At 39.7% G+C, this 23,053-nt stretch overlaps 1 protein-coding gene across 4 annotated transcripts; it reads left to right on the top strand.

Moving 5' to 3' along the window:
• The first annotated feature begins 69 nt into the window (after positions 1 to 69).
• Positions 70 to 22,490, top strand: slc25a14 (solute carrier family 25 member 14). Of its 4 annotated transcripts, none has more exons than XM_040149949.1 (9): positions 70 to 221; positions 814 to 918; positions 2,221 to 2,359; positions 4,053 to 4,147; positions 10,488 to 10,573; positions 11,194 to 11,289; positions 12,323 to 12,447; positions 12,707 to 12,920; positions 14,087 to 22,490. In XM_040149949.1, the coding sequence occupies exons 2-9, from the start codon at positions 855 to 857 to the stop codon at positions 14,126 to 14,128; spliced, it is 861 nt and encodes a 286-aa protein (XP_040005883.1). In that variant the 5' UTR covers positions 70 to 221; positions 814 to 854; the 3' UTR covers positions 14,129 to 22,490. The 4 variants fall into 4 exon arrangements, 3 of the variants coding, with proteins under 3 accessions (XP_040005883.1, XP_040005882.1, XP_040005881.1); XM_040149948.1 differs by having other exon boundaries at positions 70 to 233; XR_005709214.1 differs by lacking the exon at positions 70 to 221 and having other exon boundaries at positions 260 to 918; positions 14,087 to 14,179; positions 14,361 to 22,490.
• The last annotated feature ends 563 nt before the right edge of the window (positions 22,491 to 23,053 follow it).

Raw genomic sequence — 23,053 nt, 5'->3', positions numbered from 1 at the left:
GAGGACTTTACTTTGAAGGTGTTGACGGAAATCCTGTTTTTTATCATTTCTTCCGCACTTGACGTTAGCTGAAATGGGAAGCTAACAGCAAGCGAGAAGTTTTCTGCTTGCACTCTACCAAAGTCAAGCCACGTATATGTGTTAAGTCATGGAAAACCAAGTCAAATAACAGGTCACGACACCGACACCGACACCAGCACCGCAGGCACGCGACGTCTCGGGTGAATGTAACGGTAACTAGTTGCTAATCGGTAACCTCGCTAACAAGCGGACTAGTAATTTCCAGAAGTGTTAGCCGACTAGCTGTTAGCCTCGAAGGAGCCATCTGCTTTGAGGCTAACAGTTGGCACGGTCATCTGTGTGATTAAGACTATTGAACTGCACGGTTTTCTGTTATTAAAATTACACATCATAACAGGTGAGGTGGGTTATACTTGGTTGATTCTGTGGTGATTATATGACTATATGCGTTAAGGCTAATAAAAAAAACTTTAATTCTCGTGAGACTGTTGCTGTTACTGTTACTGTCACTCATGGTTTGTCCCCGCCGACGCACCAGCCAATTGAATAGTCGAAACGTGTGATTGACAGAGCTCACAGCCAATAGCAACCCCACAACAAATATGATGGCTCTCTCGGCGGCGTTCCAGACAGCGGGCGTCTCTTTCCGGCGCAGTATGCTGGGATGCTGATGCTGAGGAGCCTCGCTGATCTGTAGCATCATTTGATCTCAAATGTTTCTCGACATGTTGTATAGCCAGGGGTTGCATCACTGTGTTGACCTCTGTCTTGGCGGCCTATTCCTGTTTTTAGCGGGGCTGCAGCAGGTGGAAGCAGCAGCCGCCGCCGCGGAGATGAGCAACTTGAACTGGAAGCCGTTCATCTACGGAGGCATGGCCTCGATTGTCGCAGAATTCGGTACGTGATGCACCACAACACGTAGACGCTGACCGTCATGTATATTATTGGGTTTATGCGCTATTATGATGAGGCAATAAATGTTTTATGCAAATATTTAGTTTTTTATATCCCCAAAATTTGCAGCATTAGGAAAATTCTTCGCCAGCAGCTGCCGAGTGATGCTGGCTTCAAAACGGGAATGATGCATCCAGCTGAATAAATATCAAAGCTCTGTGGTGCACATTGTATGCATTGTCATACAACTGCAGATGTACAAAATTGATGAAGTTAGACTGCTAGTTTAATAGCAGCATTTAACCTGGCAGTTAGCCCCAGTTTGTATCTATTATTACAATTTATATTATTACATTTGAGTCAGATAGCAAGACATCTGTTTAAAAAAAAAAAAATTAACCTCTTTATATCTCTATATCTCTATATATTTATTTAGATCATCCGCTGCATGTGAAAAAAAGATATTTAACCAATTTCCCACTCTTTCTCCTAATCGAGGTCTTGACCCATATTGAAAAGTTTTACCAGTTGTTTTTGTCATATTTTTCTTGTGTCATACAAAACAAGAAAGGAAATTCTTGTTTTAAAATTTCTAAAATTTATCACACTAAATGTTCCCACACTTCCCATTAATCCATGGAATTAAAATTGCCACTATTTATTTCACCATCAGCATCGTTGTTGTTGTCACCACTATCACCGTTAACATTATCATTTCTACCTGCCTTATTTATCCATCTATCTAATACTCTATGCATTACCCTGTTAATGTTACAAAACATACCCCCCCCACACACACACACACACACACACACACACACACACACACACACACACGCACGCACACAAAATATCATAAGGACATATTTACTCCCTTCAAAAGCCACGTAAACAAATCAGTTCACAGCCTCTAATTTGTTTCTATTATTTATGTATCACTCAACCTGTTTTATCTTGATCTCCATATGTTTTGTTCTCCACTCGTCTAAATCCCCATCTGTCAAGTTTTTGTTGTGTCACATTTGACAAATAAATAATAAAATAAAATGTATAATGTTCTGTGACTAATGTATTTTTAATTCATGAGAGGTGAAAGCTGGAGCTGCCTGGCATTATGAAGTTGACAGATTATCAAGGTTTTGTGAGGTTTTTTTTGTTGTGACTGAAAGTTTGAAGCCAAAGTACAACTGCAAAATATCCTCTATGCCTAATCATTGTCAGCTCCAACATTTCTTTATCTCTACTATCTTAATTTTCTTTTCACAGTTAATCGTATTATTATCATTGTTCTTCTTCGATCCTCAGGGACATTTCCCATTGACCTGACTAAGACCCGACTACAGGTCCAGGGTCAGTCTCAGTACACGGAGGTGCGCTACAGAGGCATGTTCCATGCCCTCTTCAGGATCGGCAAAGAGGAGGGCATCCGAGCGCTATATTCTGGGTATAGAACAACATGTCTATGGCTCTCTGGAAACAACACATTCTGTGTATACTGACAATTTGTGGCACTGTCGCAGACTTTTCAAGACCAGACCAAGTGCATGCTTTGTTGGAGCAGCCACACCGGACAGGCTTTTGGGGGTCTTGTTCATAACCATTGTGACAATTTTAAATTCACCTAAAAATTACCACCAAGGAGATTAAATCTAAATGAAATGGACAAAAACTTTTATCCGAGTGGGGAGTTGTTGTCGACCCTGTTGTTATGCACATTACTTTATGTAAATGCTATTGGTCAATCAAGAAAAATCCCAGAGTGCCACTTTTAGTGTTGCAGATTTCTGACAGGAAACCAAACACTCTATAATCACATAAACGTAACTGTATGATGATGTAAAAATACTGATACTGATGCCTCGTGCCCATATTGCCTATTAGGTTTTACATCCATTGAATAATAAGTGGAGATTAATTACTGCTGTACATTTACATTTACATTTACTCATTTGGGGCGACAGTGGCTCAGGTGGTAGAGCAGGTTGTCCACTGGTCGCAGGGTTGGCGGTGTGATCACCAGCTCCCTCTATCTGTGTATCCGAAGTGTCCTCGGGCAAGACGTTGAACCATAAGTTGCCTCACTTTTAAGTCGCTTTGGATAAAAGCGTCTGCTGAATGAGTAAATGTAAATGGAGACGAATTACGGCTGTAATGACTGAACTAATGCTATTTTAGTAGATCTGCATAAAATAGACCATCACTGACGTGGGTGCGGAATGCTTACAACTCGGGGGTAGTCTTATATCCATTAATGCTTTTCAATTGTTGGGAATAAAATGAACAGATTGTGATATAGCATTAATTGCATCATGGGGTGAATTCAGTCAGCACAACGTGGATCGTTCTGCACAATCTGTTCTGCGCCGCTTAACCTGATAACTCCTGCCTTCGCTCAATATACATTTACTTAATTGCTACTACTCATCAATTTTTTTTTTGTTGTTGTTTTTTTACCTGAGGAGCCTTGTTTAGTGCTAATACTTTTTAAAGTCAGTCTAAAGTTTAAGTCCTGGAAACCTTCATAAGAATTTCCTTAGAAGTTCGTCACTAGGGACTGTTTGTTCCAGGAAAGTGAATACAGTTTTAGATGCCCTGCTGTTCCCAGGGGGAGAGAGCTTTTGGTTAAACTCTTAATGCGCTGTTTACTAAATCTGGTCACTTCTTCTTGCTACACGCTTGCGCTATGCTCCATGCTGATGGAAACAGCATGTGTTCAATTACAACATGCAGTAATGAGCTTTGCACAGAGATCTGTTACAGTTGGTGGGTGGTTGAACTGTGACATTGCTGAATCCAACTACAAATTTGAAAGAAGGCCAGCGGGACAGAAAATGTATTCCATTTTGAAACTGGATAAGAATGAGCTTTTATTTAGACTGTTAAAGCAGGGCGTATGATTCGAGTGTTTTGCGTCCACAGTTGTTAAGATTCATCTCTGCTTTTGAGTAGGAGAAAATAAGCCTGCATTTCACACTCCTCAGTGATGAAACTGAAATTTTGTTGATTTGCTTGCAAAGCCACCTTAAAAAAATTTGGGTGAGGAAAGTAAATGATAAGCACTCCCTCCCCCTACCGCACCTGTGTTTAGTTTAGCCACAGGGTAGAGGTTAATAAACACAATGTACCTCTCCTCTCAGGATTTCCCCCGCTCTGTTGAGACAAGCTTCTTATGGGACAATCAAGATAGGAACCTACAACTCTCTGAAGAGGCTCTTTGTCAGTCGTCCAGAAGGTGGGTGTCACTGTTTCTGCCTCTAATATCCTGTATCCTGTCTGCTTCCTTTCTGCTTACCTCTCGTGTAAACTCTTTCATCTTGAGGGTCATAGGGAGACTAGCTTTTTGATTCAGAGGCTTCGGTTTCTTAGTAAGACAGAAGTCACCTGAAACCTTGAAAGAATATGAAACTCCAAGGTATTATTTCGGACAATTACAGACAATCAGTTGAGCTCGGCAGCCAGCCCAGCAGTGAGCCACGGGAGGTGATTTGAATGATACTGATAGTAAGCGGTGCTGAATATGAAATTTAGATTCATATTTGCAGTCATAATGCGCCCTAACCCAACTGAAACCGAAGTGAACACCCCAGAAAAACAAGAAGCAAAACTCTTTAAAGGCAACTTGGTTTTTAGATGGAAAAAACAAAAACAACCTAAACTGACTGAGACTGACCACCTCAGCAGCAACAGCATATCATCGGCAGTAGTAGCAGCGAAGTCATTTTCTTTAATTTACATTTTAGCCAGTTAACTGATGGTGTTATCCAGAGGGAAAGAGCTTAGAGTAAAGTCCCAAATGCAGTGCACCTTCGATTGATGGCTCTATGGTACAGTGAAGGTTGCAGATGAGTGACACAGATGAGTGCGATATAACACCTTTATTCTACGTAAGTTGCTATAGTGACTGAATTGACGAGCCTCAGAAAGATGGTAATGGTTGAAATCCATGCGTGCGCTTTAGTATGCAAAAGAAAAAAAATATTTTAAAGATGCATCACAGCATGGGTATGGCAGTTCAGATATTATATACACTTTAGAATGTGGCTTCATGGAATAAATTTTAACCTTGGGCACTGCTGAAAATGGAAACAAGTTTGGAGGTACTCATCAAGGTGGACTGACACTTAGGAGGGCTCGAGCACGACTCAAGCCGCGGTCAAATATTTTACTTTAAGGCTGCAGCCCGCCAAAGTATTTTTAAGTAAGTATATCTTATTTATAGGACAACAAATCAACTCAGCAGAATAGTAGAGCGATGCGTTGGGTGGTTTTAAATCGTAGTGTGGAATAATAAAGGAAATAAGTCACGCATTTAAAGTCGACCTTACTTTAAAAGTGGTTCTTAAATCCTTTTGGTCTTCAACAAAACTTTGTTAGTATGTTTCTAAAGTCTCTACGTCTCTGAGGCATGTGAACCAAAAAGTTTATGTTTGACCCTGCCCATGTTGTATTCTGCTTCTTCTCCTATTGCCATCTGAGATTCTCTCAGTTCTTTTCCTTCTGTTTGGATTCATTTCTGCATCAGACAGTGCAAATCCCTTGTGGGTCGTTTCTGCTTTTTGATTGTGTTGGGGCAGTTTGTATGCATGTTGGTTTGTTGTGGTAGGTTGCTTCTGTTTACAGTGAAGACACAGATGAAAGTTAATGATATTTTGTTTGGTTGTAAATTGCTTCAAGTACCAGGTTGTTGGACTTTATCACGGCTGACATTAACTCAGAAATTTAGAAAAGAGAATTTGCCTCTGGGAACCAATAACGTATAATCACATTGGCTAATTATACCATCGGAATCAGAATTGCTATGGGGAAAAAAGTGGGATCAATAATGCACAACACATGAAGTACACAGCAGTTTACCCTGGTGATATTGGTGCTATGATATTTATCCATACCAACAAATTTTCATTGAACAGATTTCTTACTGTGTGTGCTTTTTTTGATTGTATTGCTCTAAGCTGCACTCCCACCAAAAAAAAAAAAAAAGGGTAGAATGTGCCGTGACAACCTTTGTTGACCTGTCTGGAAGCAGAGGGAATGTGTTAACCTGCCGGCACTAATTTGCAAGCTAAGTAAGAGACAGAGAGCTTCCAGGAAGGAAGGAAGGAAGGAAGGAAGGAAGGAAGGAGGGAAGGAAGGGAGAGGGAGAGGGAATAGCGGAGAGACGGAAAGAGAGAGAGAGAGAGAGAGGTAAGGTAAGGGGCAGGGGAGAATTAGAGGGTGAATCAGGTTACATTTATACTACAGCTGTAGACAAAGATCTGATATTTTATAGACAGTGTGAAGCACAAAATTGTATGCGTTCCATTGACATGGCGGTAAACAGATCATAATTAATTTTAGACACAAACAGCCAGCATGATTGATATTTAGGGAGACTTCTCAAATCAGTCAGGACTTGAGGACGTGTAGCAAGACTGAAATATGCGCAACAGTAGCCTTTAAGAAAGTGTCACAGAGAGATGGAAGGAAAGCAGCTACATTTATTTAAATAAGAGTAGAGCTGAAAAAATGAATCGATAAGTCAGACAACAGAAACGTGGTGATCATTTTTCAGGCAACAATTGTTAAAAGTTTGCTGATTTCAGCCTCTGAAAGGTGAGGGTTTCGGACTGGTGGACAAAAACCAGGCATCCGAAGATGCCACCTTTGACACAACACAACGACAAAATGATTCATCAAGAAAATAATCAAGATTAATCGATAATTAAAATAATCGTTAACTAAGTTAATAATTACCATGAGATGTTTTGTTTCCATGGATAATAACTATGTAATTGGTAATGTATGTAGATTTATTGTAATCTGTGTTGTAAATTATGCACTTGTCCGATCACAACCCTTGTATTTAGACAATGTGCACGACACGTACACCATGTTTGGAAAAAGATATAATGAAAAGTAAAGTGGACAGAAATACGCTTGCTCAGCATTAGAGAGGAAAAATCTAAAAACCTGAAAGTGGATCAGTTTTTTGGTGTCCGGAGCTCAGACGATCACTTCATGCTCTGTTTGTTGAGACGCACACACACACGCACACGCACACACACACAGCCACTTCAGCTATCAGCCCAAATGGGTTTGCACTGTATTTACCAGCGATTGGCTGGTGCCAGCATGTTCCTGAGACTCTCAGGAGGTTTGTGACCACAGGCTCTCTCTCTGCCTTTATTCCCTCTCCGTCTGCTTTTTTATTTGTCATTTCTCTTTTCCCACTGACTGGTTCCTTCTTTACCTAGCCCTGCCTTTCATTACCTCTAGTCCGGGTTTGTTCTTCCTTCCATTTTGCTTGTTTCTCTTCACTCCCTCTCTGTCCCTCTGCTCCTTTCAATATTTAATTTCCGGTTAGTGTACATTAGCTAGATAATACTAATCATAGAGTAGATGAAGGTCAGAGAAGAGAACTGAGTGATTAGAGGGAAGGACAGAGGGAAGTTTTGTTTTGTACTTCTGTCATTTGTGAGGACTTTTATTAAAGGAATAGTTCAACATTTTTGAAAATTAGCAAATTTTCTTGAAATGAGGAGATTGAAATGAATCTCATGTCTGTGCACTAAGTATGGAACTGAGTTGGGATGTGTTTAGACTGAGGGCAGGGGGAGACAACTAACCTGGCTCTGTCCAGAGGGGAAAAAATGCATCCACCAGCACCATGATGTATCTTCAGAAATGCAAAATTGGCAATTTGTAATTTTAGGAGGATTTGCAATTTTTGACAAATATCAGTTTATTCTTCCGTGCAGGTACAACAGTGAGAGCAGGTTTCGGTCACCATGTACCCAGGATTGCAAAAATCAAAACAAAACTTGGCAACCACAGTTTACCTTTGAAGCATTGGTTTGTTTTTTTTAAAACTTTGAATAGAGCCAGACTAGCCTTTTCCACCTGCTTCCCATCTTTATGCTAAGCTAAGCTAACAACATTGTGATGCCAGCTCTGTATTTAACACACCAACATGAGTTTGATTTTTTTAACCGTCACTCTTGGAAAACAAAACAAATAGATGTATCCCCCAAAAATGTTGCAGTGATCCTTTAAACAATGGAACAAATGTGTCTCGCTCTCGTAAACTACATCATTTACCTTCCAAAACAGGAAGTCAATTGCAAATTTCTTTGCAACTGAAGCATACAATTTACAAATTAATACGCTTTTTAAATGAAATTGCAGGGATTTGTACAGCAGTAGTTCGTACAGTACAGGTCTTGATCTCTGTGTGTAGTTGTAGTCTGTTTGTAGCAGGATCTTTGTCATGCAGTTTAAAGTTTGTGTTAAAATCAAGTTCTGCACTACACGTGAAGTCCTACTGTGATTTCTATATCTGCAGTAGCGAGTCAGTTTTTTAAATATGTCAGCACCAATAAACCAGGGTAAACCTCCTTTGCATTCAGTGTTCTTATTGAAAATATTAATGATTCTGAATATAGAGCGAAAAAGGGAGCAGGGAGGGAAACTAATGACGGGAGGAAAATGTTTGGTTACTGAGGCTCAACTTCACCTTTCTAATGTGTGAGTGTTTTGCCAAAAATACAAAGCGCTCTTTTTTTGTTTGTTTGTTTGTGTTCATTGTTTGCCTTTCCACTCTGCCTGCCCTGTGCCTCGATGGTGCCACTGTGTTTTGAATGCTTGTTTTGATACAGGCTTGGGTTTGCCCTGTGATTGTGGTGGGATTGAACGCCCCGTTCCCCTGCCCAAAAAATGAGTGGCGCGAGGACCGCCGCACTAACTGTTGGTCAGATTGATCAAGGATTACTGTAACTATTGTTCTAAACTCAATCCATTATTATTTTGTCTCCTCCTCCTCCTTTTTCTTACTCTTCTGTAGACACCATACTGGGTTACTACTAATGAGATCCACCACTTTCTAACACTGACACACTCTGCCGAGGCTAATTGCTAACAATGGTCTCTGTTTAAAGCCAGTGTACAGAGCGTGCAGTCTTTCCAGCATCGTTTTCAAATAATTCTCTGTGTTTGTTTTGATCTGCTTGGAGTGCCACACGGGTGGAGTTTTTGAAACCTCACGAGAGAGCGTGTGTGAGTAGGTTTAGACTGTTTGAAGGTGCGTCACATCTGGCTTTGTGGTCAACCACTTGATGTTGATCATGACACAGTTAACTCCACCCATGTGGTGCTTCACGTGAATTAAAGGAAACGTGAAGACTTGTTTGCCGACAGCATTAAATTAGACAGTGATTTCTGACAATGGTAATATGTCTATGACTTAAATGCTACATACTTGTATGAAGCTCTATTTAGCAGAGAATTAAGTTATGTCCTTGTTGAAAAAGACTAGCGATCTTAAATTTGTAGCTTAGCTTGGATCAAACAGGATGTTAAAAAAAAAAAAAACAACCATAGAAGTTTTATTTTTATAACAGGACTCTTAACGTGCAAATTTCAAAACACTCTAGATTGTGTCTTGTTTGGGTCAGAGCAGACGGTAATTTAAAAAAAAAGTTCAAATCAAGTAATATATTGGCTGGTCATTGTTTTTTGTTTTTTTAAATAAACAGATAACAAAAACAAACATTTTAAATCAAAATCCCTAAAATTAATATTTTTATTTTTTTAAATTGTGACCAGCACATGTACTGAGCAGGTGTTTTAAAGTTCAGATATAAACTGGTCATTAATCTCACTATGTAAAGGAGACAATGATTCTAAATAACCTCAAGCATGTTTTTGGCACAAGGGTCTGACCACACGTCCATTTAGTAGCTGTTTCAGTTCGGTTTTTGATTTCAGTCAAATCACAGTCGTTAGTCCTGCCAAGGAAGATCATGTGATGCGCTCGAAAAGTCCAGAACTGCCTCTAAATGAGCTTGTGGCTATGTTGTGTGTCAGCTACTGTTTCCGAAGTCAGTTATGAACTTTCAGTCTCTACCTTAAACATATTTTGGCAATTATGCACCGGAGTTTCATTTTAGTTATTGGCAGACATATACTGAAAGACATCGAAACTACGATAAGCAAATACAGGCTCAGCTGATTTTATCAAGTTAGATCAAAAAAAGAATCGACTTAGCTACTAAAACTTATGCAGGACTCCAGTGTGCCTTTGACCACACGTACCTGGTGGATTGCATTTCCAGATGAAGTGTGAATCTGCTTTAAACTGTATGCATCGCTTAAAAGCAGCTGTTCTAAAGATTTATTTTCAAAGAAACACTTTTTTATTAGTATAGAATAAAACTCATGCTGTGTAAAAGGAATTTACAGTCAGCTGGTCATGGTCACAAACTAGACACTTTCTATTCTGTTATTTCCAGGCATAAATAAAATGATAACAGATATTTAACAAAATGATTTTACCGCAGGGTAAAGTAGCTTACAGCCGTCTTGTCAAGACCATCAGGGCATGTACACAAATGTTCTGTCCCAAACAAGATCAACTAGTGTATTGAAAGTGACATGCAATTTCTTCAAGTGGAGAGCCTGCAGTATGATTTTTATGATCCATGGGACTGAGATACATCTATACACAGTAAATTATAGACTAATCTTAACTACATTGTGTTTGTCCGCTTTTGGCTGTGTGTGTTAATTAATACCATTTCCTGTCCCTTTTTTGACAGACGAGACCATGGTCATCAACGTCTTCTGTGGTGTCGTGTCTGGAGTCCTGTCCTCCTCTCTGGCCAACCCCACTGACGTCCTCAAGGTGATTCATAATGCTGGGGACGAAACTGAGACTAAAATATCTGTTTGCAAATATAACAAACCGGAGCTTATTTGAGCCTTTTATTAAATAGCAGTTCCGACTTGATCACACTAAATTTTAGATTCTTTTCAGATTTAATAACTTTTTCTTAGAGTCTCCCTGGTACAGAAAAAATGGTCTGGAGCACTGTGATTCCACCAAAACAATTTTTTATTTTCCTGGCTGTTCGGTTCAGGATCACATAGTCTAAATGTTGCGTCTTGTCTAGTCTTTTGTGGTCATTATTTTATTTTATTTTAGATACTAAATCATCCATCAGTTAATCAAACAAAACACCAGTTTTTTTTTTCTTTTTTTTTTTTTTAGATGAATGTAGTAGTTAGTTAAAGCCCAAATTTAAAAATGCTGTACTGGATATACTAATAATTGGCATGTAGAAAATATTGATGTGTCAGCATCAAAATCAGAAACTTTACATCGAACATGCGTAACCCAAAATTTATAAATGTATACAGAGCTTTTTGTGGCTTTGGAGTGTATGTGGTGTCAAATCACGGATGTTTGGTTGAATTACAATCAGGACACATTCCATTTTTTGGGTGCATCTGTATTTGTTCCAGATCAGAATGCAGGCGCAGGGCAGCCTGCTCCAAGGCAGCATGATGTCCAACTTCATCAACATCTACCAGACAGAGGGCACCAGGGGGCTGTGGAGAGTGAGTGCTGGATTAGTCTTTATGGGGAAATGGATTTGTGTATGTGAATTATGTATTTCTTAAGAGGGATGGATACGGTGCAATTAACAGTTGCACGCCAGGTGCTGAAACTTGAGAGCTAAGTGGATACAGTTGTCATCAGTTTTTCGTTCATTTAACAGCTGCTTACTGTAGCCAGCTTTACGGATCAAATCTGTAAAACCAAACCAAGTAAATCTTTAAAGCAATAGTTTGATATTTAAAGAAATCCACTTATTCACTTTCTGGCGTAATGTTAGATGAGAGGATTGATACCACTCTCCTCTCTGAAGAGTAGACTGGAAAAGGGGTAGTCCAACAGCTAACAACCAGCACCTCTAAAAATCACAGATTCACATGTTATATCTTGTCAGTTTAACCTGTATGCCAAAGTATAAAAATGACAATTTGCTGTTTTAAAGGGGGGTTTGTTGTAGCTGCCAATAAGTTACTGCTCTCAGACAAGAATTAGTCTGGCACGTAACCCCCTGTAAAACGATGACTTGTCATCCGTGATTTTTACACTTTGGTTTGCGAACAGATGGTGAACAGAGTAGAACAAACAAGATAAAACGTGTTAAGAGGTGCTGGTAGGCAAATTGCCAGGCAAGCTGCCTCCCCGTTTCCACTCCTTGTGTGAAGCTAAGCTAAGCTAAACAGCTGTTTGCTGCTGCCGTACATTTGTGCAGACATGAGAGTGGCAGCGGTCTTCTCATCTAGGTCTCCACCAGGAGGCAAAGAAGCTTCTGCCCCACAATGTGAGAAGATGTAAAGAATACTCTGACATTTTGGGCACACACACGCTCACATGCTGCCTTTCCAGGAGTTATACAGTCAGTACAGAGATTGGTCCAGGACATGTTTAGCTTAGCTTAGCACAACGCTATTAATGACCTATATCCATATCTAAAGCTATATATAATGTGAGCTTGTTTTATGTGGACTTCAGCTCTATACAGTTTTTCTGTAATATTGTTACAATCGGACTTATTTTCTTCATCCTCCTTTTCCTCAGGGTGTCATTCCCACAGCGCAGCGAGCAGCCATTGTCGTCGGGGTAGAACTTCCTGTCTATGACATAACGAAAAAGCACCTGCTTCGCTCTGGCCTCATGGGAGACACAATTTTGGCACATTTCATGTAAGTTTATTTATTCCTAAACTCTCTTCTCAGGTCAAGAGTGGTCGTGCTATATGATGGTGAAGTATATCTTTAAGGAGTATTTTATCAGTGATGAAAACTGCACTGGAAGCTAGTGGCTGCGATGACATTGCAGCTGCTTTTTTTTATCAGCTTTGTTTTGTTCTTTTTTAAAAGGGTGGACATTTGACTTTTGATTGAAGCTCCTCAGCTTTGGACTGGTCCATTAATCTTGCTCCATGTCTCTATGTGTGCACAGTTCCAGTTTCACGTGTGGCTTGGCGGGGGCACTGGCCTCCAACCCTGTGGACGTGGTCCGGACTCGTATGATGAACCAGCGAGTTCTGTCGGGAAGCCCCATGTACAAAGGAACGCTGGATGGAGTGATGCAGACGTGGAAGAATGAGGGCTTCTTCGCTCTCTATAAGGGATTCTGGCCAAACTGGCTGCGACTGGGGCCTTGGAACATCATCGTATCCTTTAAAAACCTACAGAGTTCACGGATAGGTTTGAAAAGCACAAACAGAACTCCACAGAAAAATATTTGACCTCTCCAGATATACTGTACGCCAGACTGTTCATACTTTGAAGTGGAAAATTTTTCACTTTGTCTCCGTAGAGCTGAGCAACATGAAGATGAGATGCTGAGATGAAAATTGGTAAACTATCAGAGAAACACTGAAATTACTACATCTTTAATCCCATAAACCCACTGATTTGCAAACCAAAGGGTTAAGTCTGTTAGCGGCTAATGGTGAACTAGCAAGGGTGAGGGAGCGACGGTGTGGCCGCTGTCAGGGCGGACAGGGTTGTCCTGATCGGCGCGGGGCTGGGGGAGCAGTATGAACTGAATGTAGCGGTACATTTATATTATGATCCACCAAATCTGATCCCAGGCCGCCTTCTGAGTTGATCCGTGCTTAGCCAATCAGAGCGTTTGCTCATGAATACTGGGTGGGCCAGTATTGATACAGGCTTATATAAGAGTCTCAGTTTTTTTTCCAAATCAACAGTTTTCTCAATGTATACCCTTAGTCTCAGTAAATTCAGGATAAGTACTTTTCCACAGCACTAATTCCATCAGTCTAACAACAGACCCACATCATACTCAGCGCTCTGTTGCGCCGAGTTTACTTTCTCTAACAAAAATATTCTTTTCATTCACTGATTTTCTCTAGTCACTGTTTTTTTTTTTTTTTTGATTACTTTTAAGATACAGTCAATTAAACTCAACACTTCTTGCACAGATATTTCACAGTAAGTCTTCCAGTGGATCGATGGACATAATCCTCCATTTTTTTCAGTTTTATTGATGGTAGCTTAACGGTGATGAAAAAAAAAAAACTGCACTTGAAGTGATGAAAATACTTAGTAAATGAACCATGAAACATAACTTTGTTGTTGCCGTGGAAATTTCCATTACATTGAATTTACCCACTGAACCATTACAGTATAGGTAATTTAACCCTCTGTCAGTGTTTTTGTTGCCAATATCTGAATGTGTCATTTATTTGAAAGTAAGTTGAAAGTCCCTCGGTCAGGTGGCTCACATTTCAGAGCTTGTTTCAGTCCACAGAGCAGCTCCAGCCTGCACACTGCTGTGACTGAGTCACGATGCTTTCCTTAACACACTCCTCAGTTCTTCATCACCTTCGAGCAGCTGAAGAAGCTCCCGTTTTAACACGCGTGGGACTTTGCTGGTCTGCTAGACTGTGTCAGGGATAAGTGGAGTGTGAGCACGGCAGCACCTGGAGTTTTGACACCAGTATTTTCACACTCCCCTGTAAAATCCATACAAATGATACAAGGCAGTATCAGTCATGTACCCATGCTCATCAAAATCTAATACTGATTTCTCCTTTTTTTTTTTTTTAAGTGTTTTATTTATTGTCACTGTCTCTTTTTCCCTGCAGTTTTAAGGACTGTTGCTTTGATGATTACTGTTACCCTCAACCACCTTTCGACAATCCCCGGGCAGCTCAATGTCTGCTTGTAGCTGAAGACTGAAAGTTTGGAAGACTAGGTTTATTTACTTAAGCTAATGAGAAAGAAGGAGTTTACCACTGTGGATAGGGTGAGTGGAATCTCATGAGCTTTGGCTTATTTTTTTTTATTTATAAACAGACAAACAGATAATACTTATGATTGTTTGCTCAGGATTCATACACAGATCTGGAAAAGCATGGGAAATGAATTTATTAATACACCTTTGCATTGCAGAATGTCAGTTCAGAAGCTCAGACCTGCATGGCTGCGCGATTTTTTGGAGTTTGGTAAAAGAAGACAAGAATATGAAATTTAAAAAAGAATGATGTGTATGAACGCTGAATTTGAACAGGCATAGGCACTGCATGAAACGTGATAGGAAAATATCTCGCGATTTATCTGTTGAATGTTGAGGGACTGCATGGGAGAGACAACTAGTTACTGTACTCCGAAAGAACTGCACAGGCGGCTCGAAGACAGCGTTCAGGCTGAAAGTGTGGAGGAAATAAATCTCAACAGCGCTCCAGATGAGTTAGGCAATATGCTATGATGCAGTTTTAATTTAATCATTTTCAAGTGGGTCAGTTACACGTGAACTTCTGTATCAATCTAAATCTGGGAGAAAAAAAACCCAAAACTTTTTCCCCCTTTTTATTGTTAATTTTTTGTTTTTGGACATATGGGAACATGAACTCTGAATATCTGTGATCTTAAAGAGAACAATCAGAAATCTAAACCAAAGCCTCTAATGAGAAAAGGAAACATTGAATCCAGATTAGTCACTCCTTTTTAAGTTTTTTTATTTTTTTAAAGTTTATTTTTGCTGTGGAGACATTTATTTTATATTTATTTTCTGTTGCGATCACCTCCAATCTGCTGCAGGATTAGGAGATAATGAGTTCCGGTTTGCTGGTATAATTCATCATTGACCCACAAGACAGCAATCCAGTACACAATGTAAATGGCTGTACAGACTCATTCACACATAGAGGTGGATGTATTTTATCTTCGGCATGTCCAGGTGTACATGCGATGCCTTGTTGTGCAATTTTTACTGTTTTGTGTCTCGTTTGAGGTAAAGTCATGAGATGAATGGAAAAGAGGCAGCTGGTGTGGATAGAAAGTGGAGAAGAGGGCCTCTGTGCCAAGTGTGTTTCTACCACACTGGGTTAAATTTGTTTGCAGATAATTCTTTTTGTTTTTGGTTCTGTTTGCAGCTGCTCTGGGGCCATTTAAAGGACAAACTGTGCTGGAAAGCATCTGAAAGTCAGTGGAGTTAGAGTAGGCTACTTGTTTGAAAACGTTAGCGTATTTGAATTTTTTGTGAATCACGTTATCTAAACTCAACCCATGTAAAACAGACCAAATGCATTTTTTTTTAATAAGCTGTATAATAATTTTAAATTATTTAAGGGAGTCCATAAACAATATCTTCAACAGTAATCATAACAGATGCTATGAATTATTTCCCACAGGTGACCTCACTCCTTCATCCACCTACATCACCAAACCTTTTCTTTAATGTCAGATGTTATGTTTTCAAAGTATTGTATTGATTCATTTTAAAAGCTGAAGGTATTTTTTTTTCTCAACTTTTGGTTATCCTCATGACAGCGTTTTTTTTGTTTTTGTTTTTTTGTTTAAGGTGGCCAGTCAAAGACATTTTGAATTCTGTACTATAACTGACGCACATTGAAAATATGCTATAACTTGTACCTTCAACAGCGCTTGTCTACATGTCTACTGCTGTAGGCAATGATGCTGCTTGATTTATTTATATTCCCTGGTCTGTGCTGCCGTTGGCTTGATATACTTGAGCAACAAGATTGTGAACCAGCTTAGCTCTTGGTCATCTTTCATCCATACTTCTGTTCTGCCCTGCTTTCATATACTTTTTGGATTTTGCGAAATGAATCGATGATCGTCGCATTTGCAGAAATTTCACAAACGGCCCTTTTGTACCGATCCTGACTCCAGAATCCAAAATCAGTGTGTCCCAATCTAAACCTTATCTTTGTTATCAGATTTTTAACGTCTCCAATAGAGAGTAAAATTTCCAAGGAGTTTTTAGTTTCTTCTTGAGCTTTGGTTGGCTGGAGCTATTCGTACTGTTTTTTTTCCAGCTGTTACTCCAATTTACATTTCATTGTGGGGCAGTCAAGTCTGTCAACACATCACAGCAGTTTTAGTTTGCTTTTTCCCCCTCTTTTTAAGTGTACTTCATTTTGTCATTTTTCCAGTGTGAACCTGCAACATCATACTCAAAACATTGTTTTGTGCTGTCTGGACACAGCTCAAAACTTAGGCCACTGAAGAGTGTTCCCAGTGTGTTTCTGCTTTTCTGATGAACTCATTGTAAAGATATTTTAATACAATCCTTGAGTCCTGGGAGACTTGCACTGTTAAAGCCTTACACTTTACATTGATCACCTATTAACAGTGTTATTCTATGATAATGTTGCTTCTCTGCCCATTCTGATGCCTCATTAGTATATTGAGCAGGTGGGTTTTTCGTCTTTCTTTTACTGTCCACAGATTGCACTTACAGCTCTCAATATTGAAGTTAATACGTTAAAAAAAGTGCCGTTGTGAGGAGATGTGTTACCTCAGCAGTCGTGCTTTCCGGAGCCATTTAAACTGTCTGCGAACAGCGTATCATTTTACTTGAGTACAGCAGAGAATTGCCGTTTCAACCACTCCCCCCCCCCCGCTCATCTGTAAAACATTTCCCTTCCTGTAAACTGTGTGTGGAGGGGTTCTGATCAGGTTTATGTGAAGTTTAATCGGCTTGTCGAGTAACCATAAATTGTCGGCTGAGTTTCAGAGGAGTAAAAATCAGCTCCTACTGCAGATATTCAGTGTGTGAGTGCAGGGTTAATCTGAGCACAGGGGCTAATGTTAGGATTAGGTTCAGGACTCAGGCTGAGGCCAGAGGTCAGGTGGAGATGCAGCTAATATTTGTGTAAGGCTGTTATAGATAATACAGACACATCTGAAAACACAGTTTTGCCTTTGGTTTTGGGGCCCATCCACAACGGAGCAACTGCAGATGCTTTAAAATGCTGAGATTAGTCAGCCGTTTCTTTTCTTTTGTTGGCATTTACCATTTATTTAACAACCAAACTTTTTGTATTGTTTGTAGTTCGAAAACAATTAGTTGATTAGTCGATCAACATGAATAAAATATATGTTGCAATCAGTTCATTATCAAGCAAAAATGTCAAACATTTACTGGTTCCCGCTTCTCATATGTCAACATTTGCGGCTTTTATTTCATCTTTAGGTTCTCTGAAATTCTGACGGGCATTTGTCTCAAATCTCTAATTGTTTTGGCTTTTCAGCATGAATTGCAAACCATTAGAAACTTATCTGAAATTGCCAGTGTGGAAGGAAACCTTTCAGAAAATAGCACTTTCAGATTTATACATATTAGTGTGGACATTACTGAACATGTAGTTTATGTCCGCCGGCCCGTTAGTCAATAAAGTGTTCACATAAGTTACAATAATATCACGACATAAGTGGACATTTGAATTTCAAATTTTGACTACTACTGAAAAGCAGTGAAAACTGACTGGATGGGACTAAATTTACTTCTGTCAGTTGGATTGAGGAGGAGTTGCGTGAACTGGGATACAAACGAATACACAAATCTCAAAATTGTTGATCACGCTGGGTGTAAAAGTTGCTTTAATGCTAACCAACAACTTGCTTTGTGCGCTCCTTCGCACACTGTTGTGAATGTAAACACTATTGTGATACTTGGTATGGTAAATTATGAGACTGTGTTTCTGTCATGTACCTATTTATGGAGACTGTCAAACTGAACAACAAAGTCAAGACACGAAGGCAGCATCACCTTAAAGGGATCCAAATTAAAGTCCTGTAGTTTAGCTCAGTAATTGTTTGTGTTGTAAAAGTTGCCATTCTGGCAAAATCAATTTTAGAGCCGTTTAGGGGAATTGCTTTAATGTTTTAAGCTTATGCGGGTTTTATCTATTTTCTTATTATTTGAAAGAGTTAATGCTTTTATTTTGATCTGATTTTGACCTTAGAATGATTCATCTATTTATTTGACTGTTCAGTGCACCTGAACACAGTTCAGCTGGTGCTGCTTTCCACTCCTGCTTTGATTCCTTTAAAAAGTATTTAATGCCCTCGCTGGCTTTTTATTTTATTTTATTTTTTGGAAACATTTTTATGTTTTAATTTAAACTGTTACCAAGTGCTCTGAGTCAACCATGTGAACAACTCTTCACTTATTTGCCTACTAATTCATTCCTTAATGTGCAAAGCGCGTAGCAAAACACAAGCTGACCTAAAGTAAAACGATTATGAAAACTAAAGAGAACAGAATATTTAAAATTATCTACTTGTCTATAAATACAGAGCAACGGCGTTTTTTTTTGATTTTGCAGTGTCTTAAATTATCCTTTAAAGAATTGCTCGACATTTTGGGAAATGTGCTTTAAAAAATGTTGTGGTTTTATATTTGAGTTACGTGCTGGGCGGACCAATAGGCAGTTGTTTATCAAGAAATGGTTACAGCATGTAACCCCCTCCAAAACCACAGCTTAACCTTTTAAACAAACAAGATATTTATTAGTGAGCTTTAGAGGTGTTGGTAAGCATGTTTTTTTAACTTTGGAGAAAACCAGGCTGGCTGTTTCCCCCTGTTTCAGGTCTTAATGCTAAGCTAAGTTAACTGGCTGCTGGCTCTCGCTCCAAACTTAAAGTACTGACATGAAAATGGTATCGATCTTCTTCTAAGAGTATTCAACAAACTGTCGAACGCTGCCTTTTGTGAGTTTTTAGGCCTGGTCACATCAGAAAGTGGTACAGTGAAATAAAACTCAGTGCATCACGGTGAAATATTTATTAAACGGCACAAATTTGTGGTGGAGTTCACCAAAGTTTAAAAATTCATACAAATTTACTAATCGTGGCAGTTCCGTTGGAAGGAATAAACATTTCCAAAGATATTATACGGGCAGAATGTTTGGGAAGTGTGTATAAGTCGAAGCTCAAGGCATCCACACTTTTTCCATAGAGCAGCCATAAAATGGATTCTTTTCACTCAGTGTAAGCACCTAATAGCTTGAAGGAAGAGCTACACAGCTACCATGTGGGAATAAGGGCTTATGGATAAACTTAAAGTTGCTTAACTGAGACCATGTGTCTTGATGGTTTAAAGGCATAAGACATTTCTTATTATGGGGAAAAACTTTATTGAAGTGTCCCATCCAACTGTATGTTTTGGGAATGTGGGTAAATCCACACCAACACGGGGAGAACATACAAACTCCTCGCAGAAAGGGTGGAGGAAGGGAATCGAACCTTCACTTTGATGCTGTGAAGCCGCAGTGTCATGATGAGATGTTTACTTGCTTGTCCGGGGGAAGGGGTTGCGGTGGGATGGGGCTGATCATGGGCTGGTCAATCAGGCCTTGAATGGCGTCATAATAGCTTTGCCAACAGATGAGAAAAACCTGGCGATGGCGTTCTTCTTTGGAGTCGGAGCGGGCACTGTAAGGTGAGTCTTCAAGGCCTGGATAATAGGGTTGTTAGTAGTGAAGTGCTCTGATCCCAAGGCTTGCAGAAGCACCTCTACAGAGCCAAACTGCCTAAACACGTCCCTGAACACAGCCTTGTAGGTCTTCTTGACAGTTTGATGGTTTAAGCTCACAACAATGTCGGTGAGCTTGATGTATTTCAATGCTTTGTCTCTCAGATTCTTGATGATCATGTCGAAATCGCTTTGGAGCAGTGATATCTGGGCCTTCTTGGCGGTATGCAGCAGCAACCCTGTAAGCACCAGGACAACCAGTATGTGCGCTGTGTCATCTTCTGGCATTTTTGCTGACTCAGAGCTACAAAGGTCAGAAGAAACAGCTGGCGCAGCTGTGGAGTCACTAGGCTGATCCTCACATGGTGAGGCCAGGGTTACTGTCTGACAAACTACCCTGCTTTGACCACCTGGTCCACTGTCAATAGTTTCAACAGATGACCCTGTGGTCCAGTCCTCAGATTGGCCCTCTGTATCTGTGAGGTCATAGCTGTGCCGGTTTTCATCAGTGATTTGTACACTGTGATTCTTAGATACTTCAGTATCAGAATATTTACCATCTGTATCAGAGTCTAAGTAACTGTGTATCGAATCAAAGCTTTCACTGGATAGCCAGCTATCCAACTCCTCGTAACAGAGAGATGCATTTTTATCCACATATATGTTACGGGTGAATTCAGTGACCTCTGTCAGTATTTGTCTCACTTCTCTGTTCAAAATACAATAGGTAACTTCACAGGGCCCCTGCTCTACAACGAAAAGCTTTGGTTTTTTTGCTTGGTCGTCCTTTAAGGCTGAAGTGCTACTGGCCTCCTCTGACGTTCTGAGCACTGGTGTACACCGGCAGTTCGCGTCGCACATGCATCTTAATATTTTAATAACTAGACCAATCATGGTATTAAGAGTTTCAAAACTTATGCAGTTACACTCATAAGTCCTGGATCCCAAATGCGAAATGTTGGAGGACATTCTCTCAGCTATGCGATAGTTTACTCTCGCTGTCACCTCTTTTGCAACTAACCAGGTGAATAGGTCTAAACTCTCACATTTAATAATTCTTTTGACGTCTAAAGAGTTAGCGAAACACTGTGGAAGGATGTTTTTCATGTTCGCCAAGACGGATCTCTCATCTATCCCGAAGAAACACTGGGAGGGGTGTACAAGTTCATATATCCGGGGAGCTTTCCTGTGCCAGTCTGAAGTGATAGGCTTAATGCCTTCCATAATAATTAGGGACGACAAATTAACAATGTAATGACATATCTCAATCAGATAAGGCCTAGTTTTATCGTCGTGCATGCCAGATTTCACCGAGTCCCAGTAAGTTCTGACCAAATACGTGGTGTATGGGCCGGTCCATATGTCAGGTACTCCAACATAAGCAGCCACTTGTAGTCCTGTTGGATCCATGGTGAACGTTGGCGGATTTTCAGCTGATCCTCTGTCAAGATGTCCTCGGTTTGTGTTTTCTGTGGTTTGGTTCAGTTGCGTAGTTGAGATAATCAATGTGTCCTTGACAACATCAAAGGCATTCGGCTGTGATGTCATCGTACTCGGTTAGATGACATCATGATGATGTCACGTCCCGTGAATCCTTTATAGCATCAGAGCGCCTTTGATAACGTCTAAGAAATACAGCACATCCGTTTATCTGTTGACTTTTTGTAAATAAAATTAACAAAGAATATTTCATTTTTATTGAACCCCTTGTGTGGCCTAATTATAGCACAAACTATGGTGAGTGTAAACTGGTTTTTCTCCGACCCCCTATTGAATAAATAGGGGGTCTGTTTGTGTTTATGTTTAGTTTTCTTCGCTAGAGCACCATTTCCCTGTCTCATGTTGAACAAAACTAGCACACTGTTACACTGATCGAATGAAGAAGATATTCGCCGTTAATTTAGTATCTGATTTCCGGCCAATCAGTCACATTCCTCCTGATCAGAGCAGAAAAACATCCTGAAATCCTGTGGATTGATTGAAATTTCTTCTCTGCATGTGTAGTTTATTGGTTTTTATTGTTCGGTGGTACTTTCTGAATGACTTCTTCATTTAAAGGCCAAAGTAGTGCACCCTTTACTACAAACGTCTTGTAGGTTTGTTTTTGGCGTCCCACTTCCATCAAAATGCCGTTTCAGAGGCTTCAGTTCAGACAAAATGTTCCCTCATTTGGATTTTAAAATACTTTGTGGAAGTGTGGAAATTGTTAGAACTGACAAATCGGCATTTGTGTGGCATTCTGACAGGATACGAAAATCTATAAATATTTTTGTGCATTTTCTCATCACTTCCACTGATCATTTGCACTTTGGTGTCTGCTCAGCTTGTACCATTACTGTGTATAACCTTTTTGCCTGTTTATTTAAAGAATTTCTATGGTGGAAGTGTGAAGTGGAGGGTACTTTTTTATTTTTCTTAGACAGAATGGTTTTGGCTTTATATAAATTCAGTGTTCACTCAAATAAAATATATGCTGTGATTGTTTCGGTATCACTTTATTTCTTCTTGTTCGTACAGTTGGGAAGGTAAAATCAATTTAAATCCATTTTAATATTTAATGTGCATAAAAAATATGGAACTTTGGAAGATCAGAGTATGAATTTTAAAATGGTGGGGTGAGTCAGTGTCTCTTTGAACAGAAATTAAAAGCTTTTACTGCTGATCTGCATTTGCGTAGGGTTATTTTATATCTGTATTTTTGACTTTCTTGAGAACCGCTCTTCCAAAAACCTTCACAGACAACTCTGCAATTCCTTGGGTCATCAACAATAAACCCATGAAGTTTGAAGTCAATCAGATGAACAGTTGTCAAGAAAATCAAAATACCAATGTAGATTTCTCCATTTATTAATAGGACTAGTGCCGTGCCTGTCAACCAGGAGCGTGACCTTTGATGGCATGACCAAAGGGTTGTGTGTCAATTCAAAAGAAAACATGGTTACCATGGTAAAAACAGATGCACTTTAAAATAAATGGAGGAATCTTGATAGATTTTCTCAAACTGCTCATTCAAAAAAAGTTCACAATTGACTTTGCACTTTGTTGGGTCATCAA

This window comes from Xiphias gladius, chromosome 17, assembly GCF_016859285.1.
Source record: "Xiphias gladius isolate SHS-SW01 ecotype Sanya breed wild chromosome 17, ASM1685928v1, whole genome shotgun sequence".
NCBI classification, from domain to species: domain Eukaryota; kingdom Metazoa; phylum Chordata; class Actinopteri; order Istiophoriformes; family Xiphiidae; genus Xiphias; species Xiphias gladius.
This window is presented reverse-complemented; position numbering and strand designations above follow the sequence as displayed.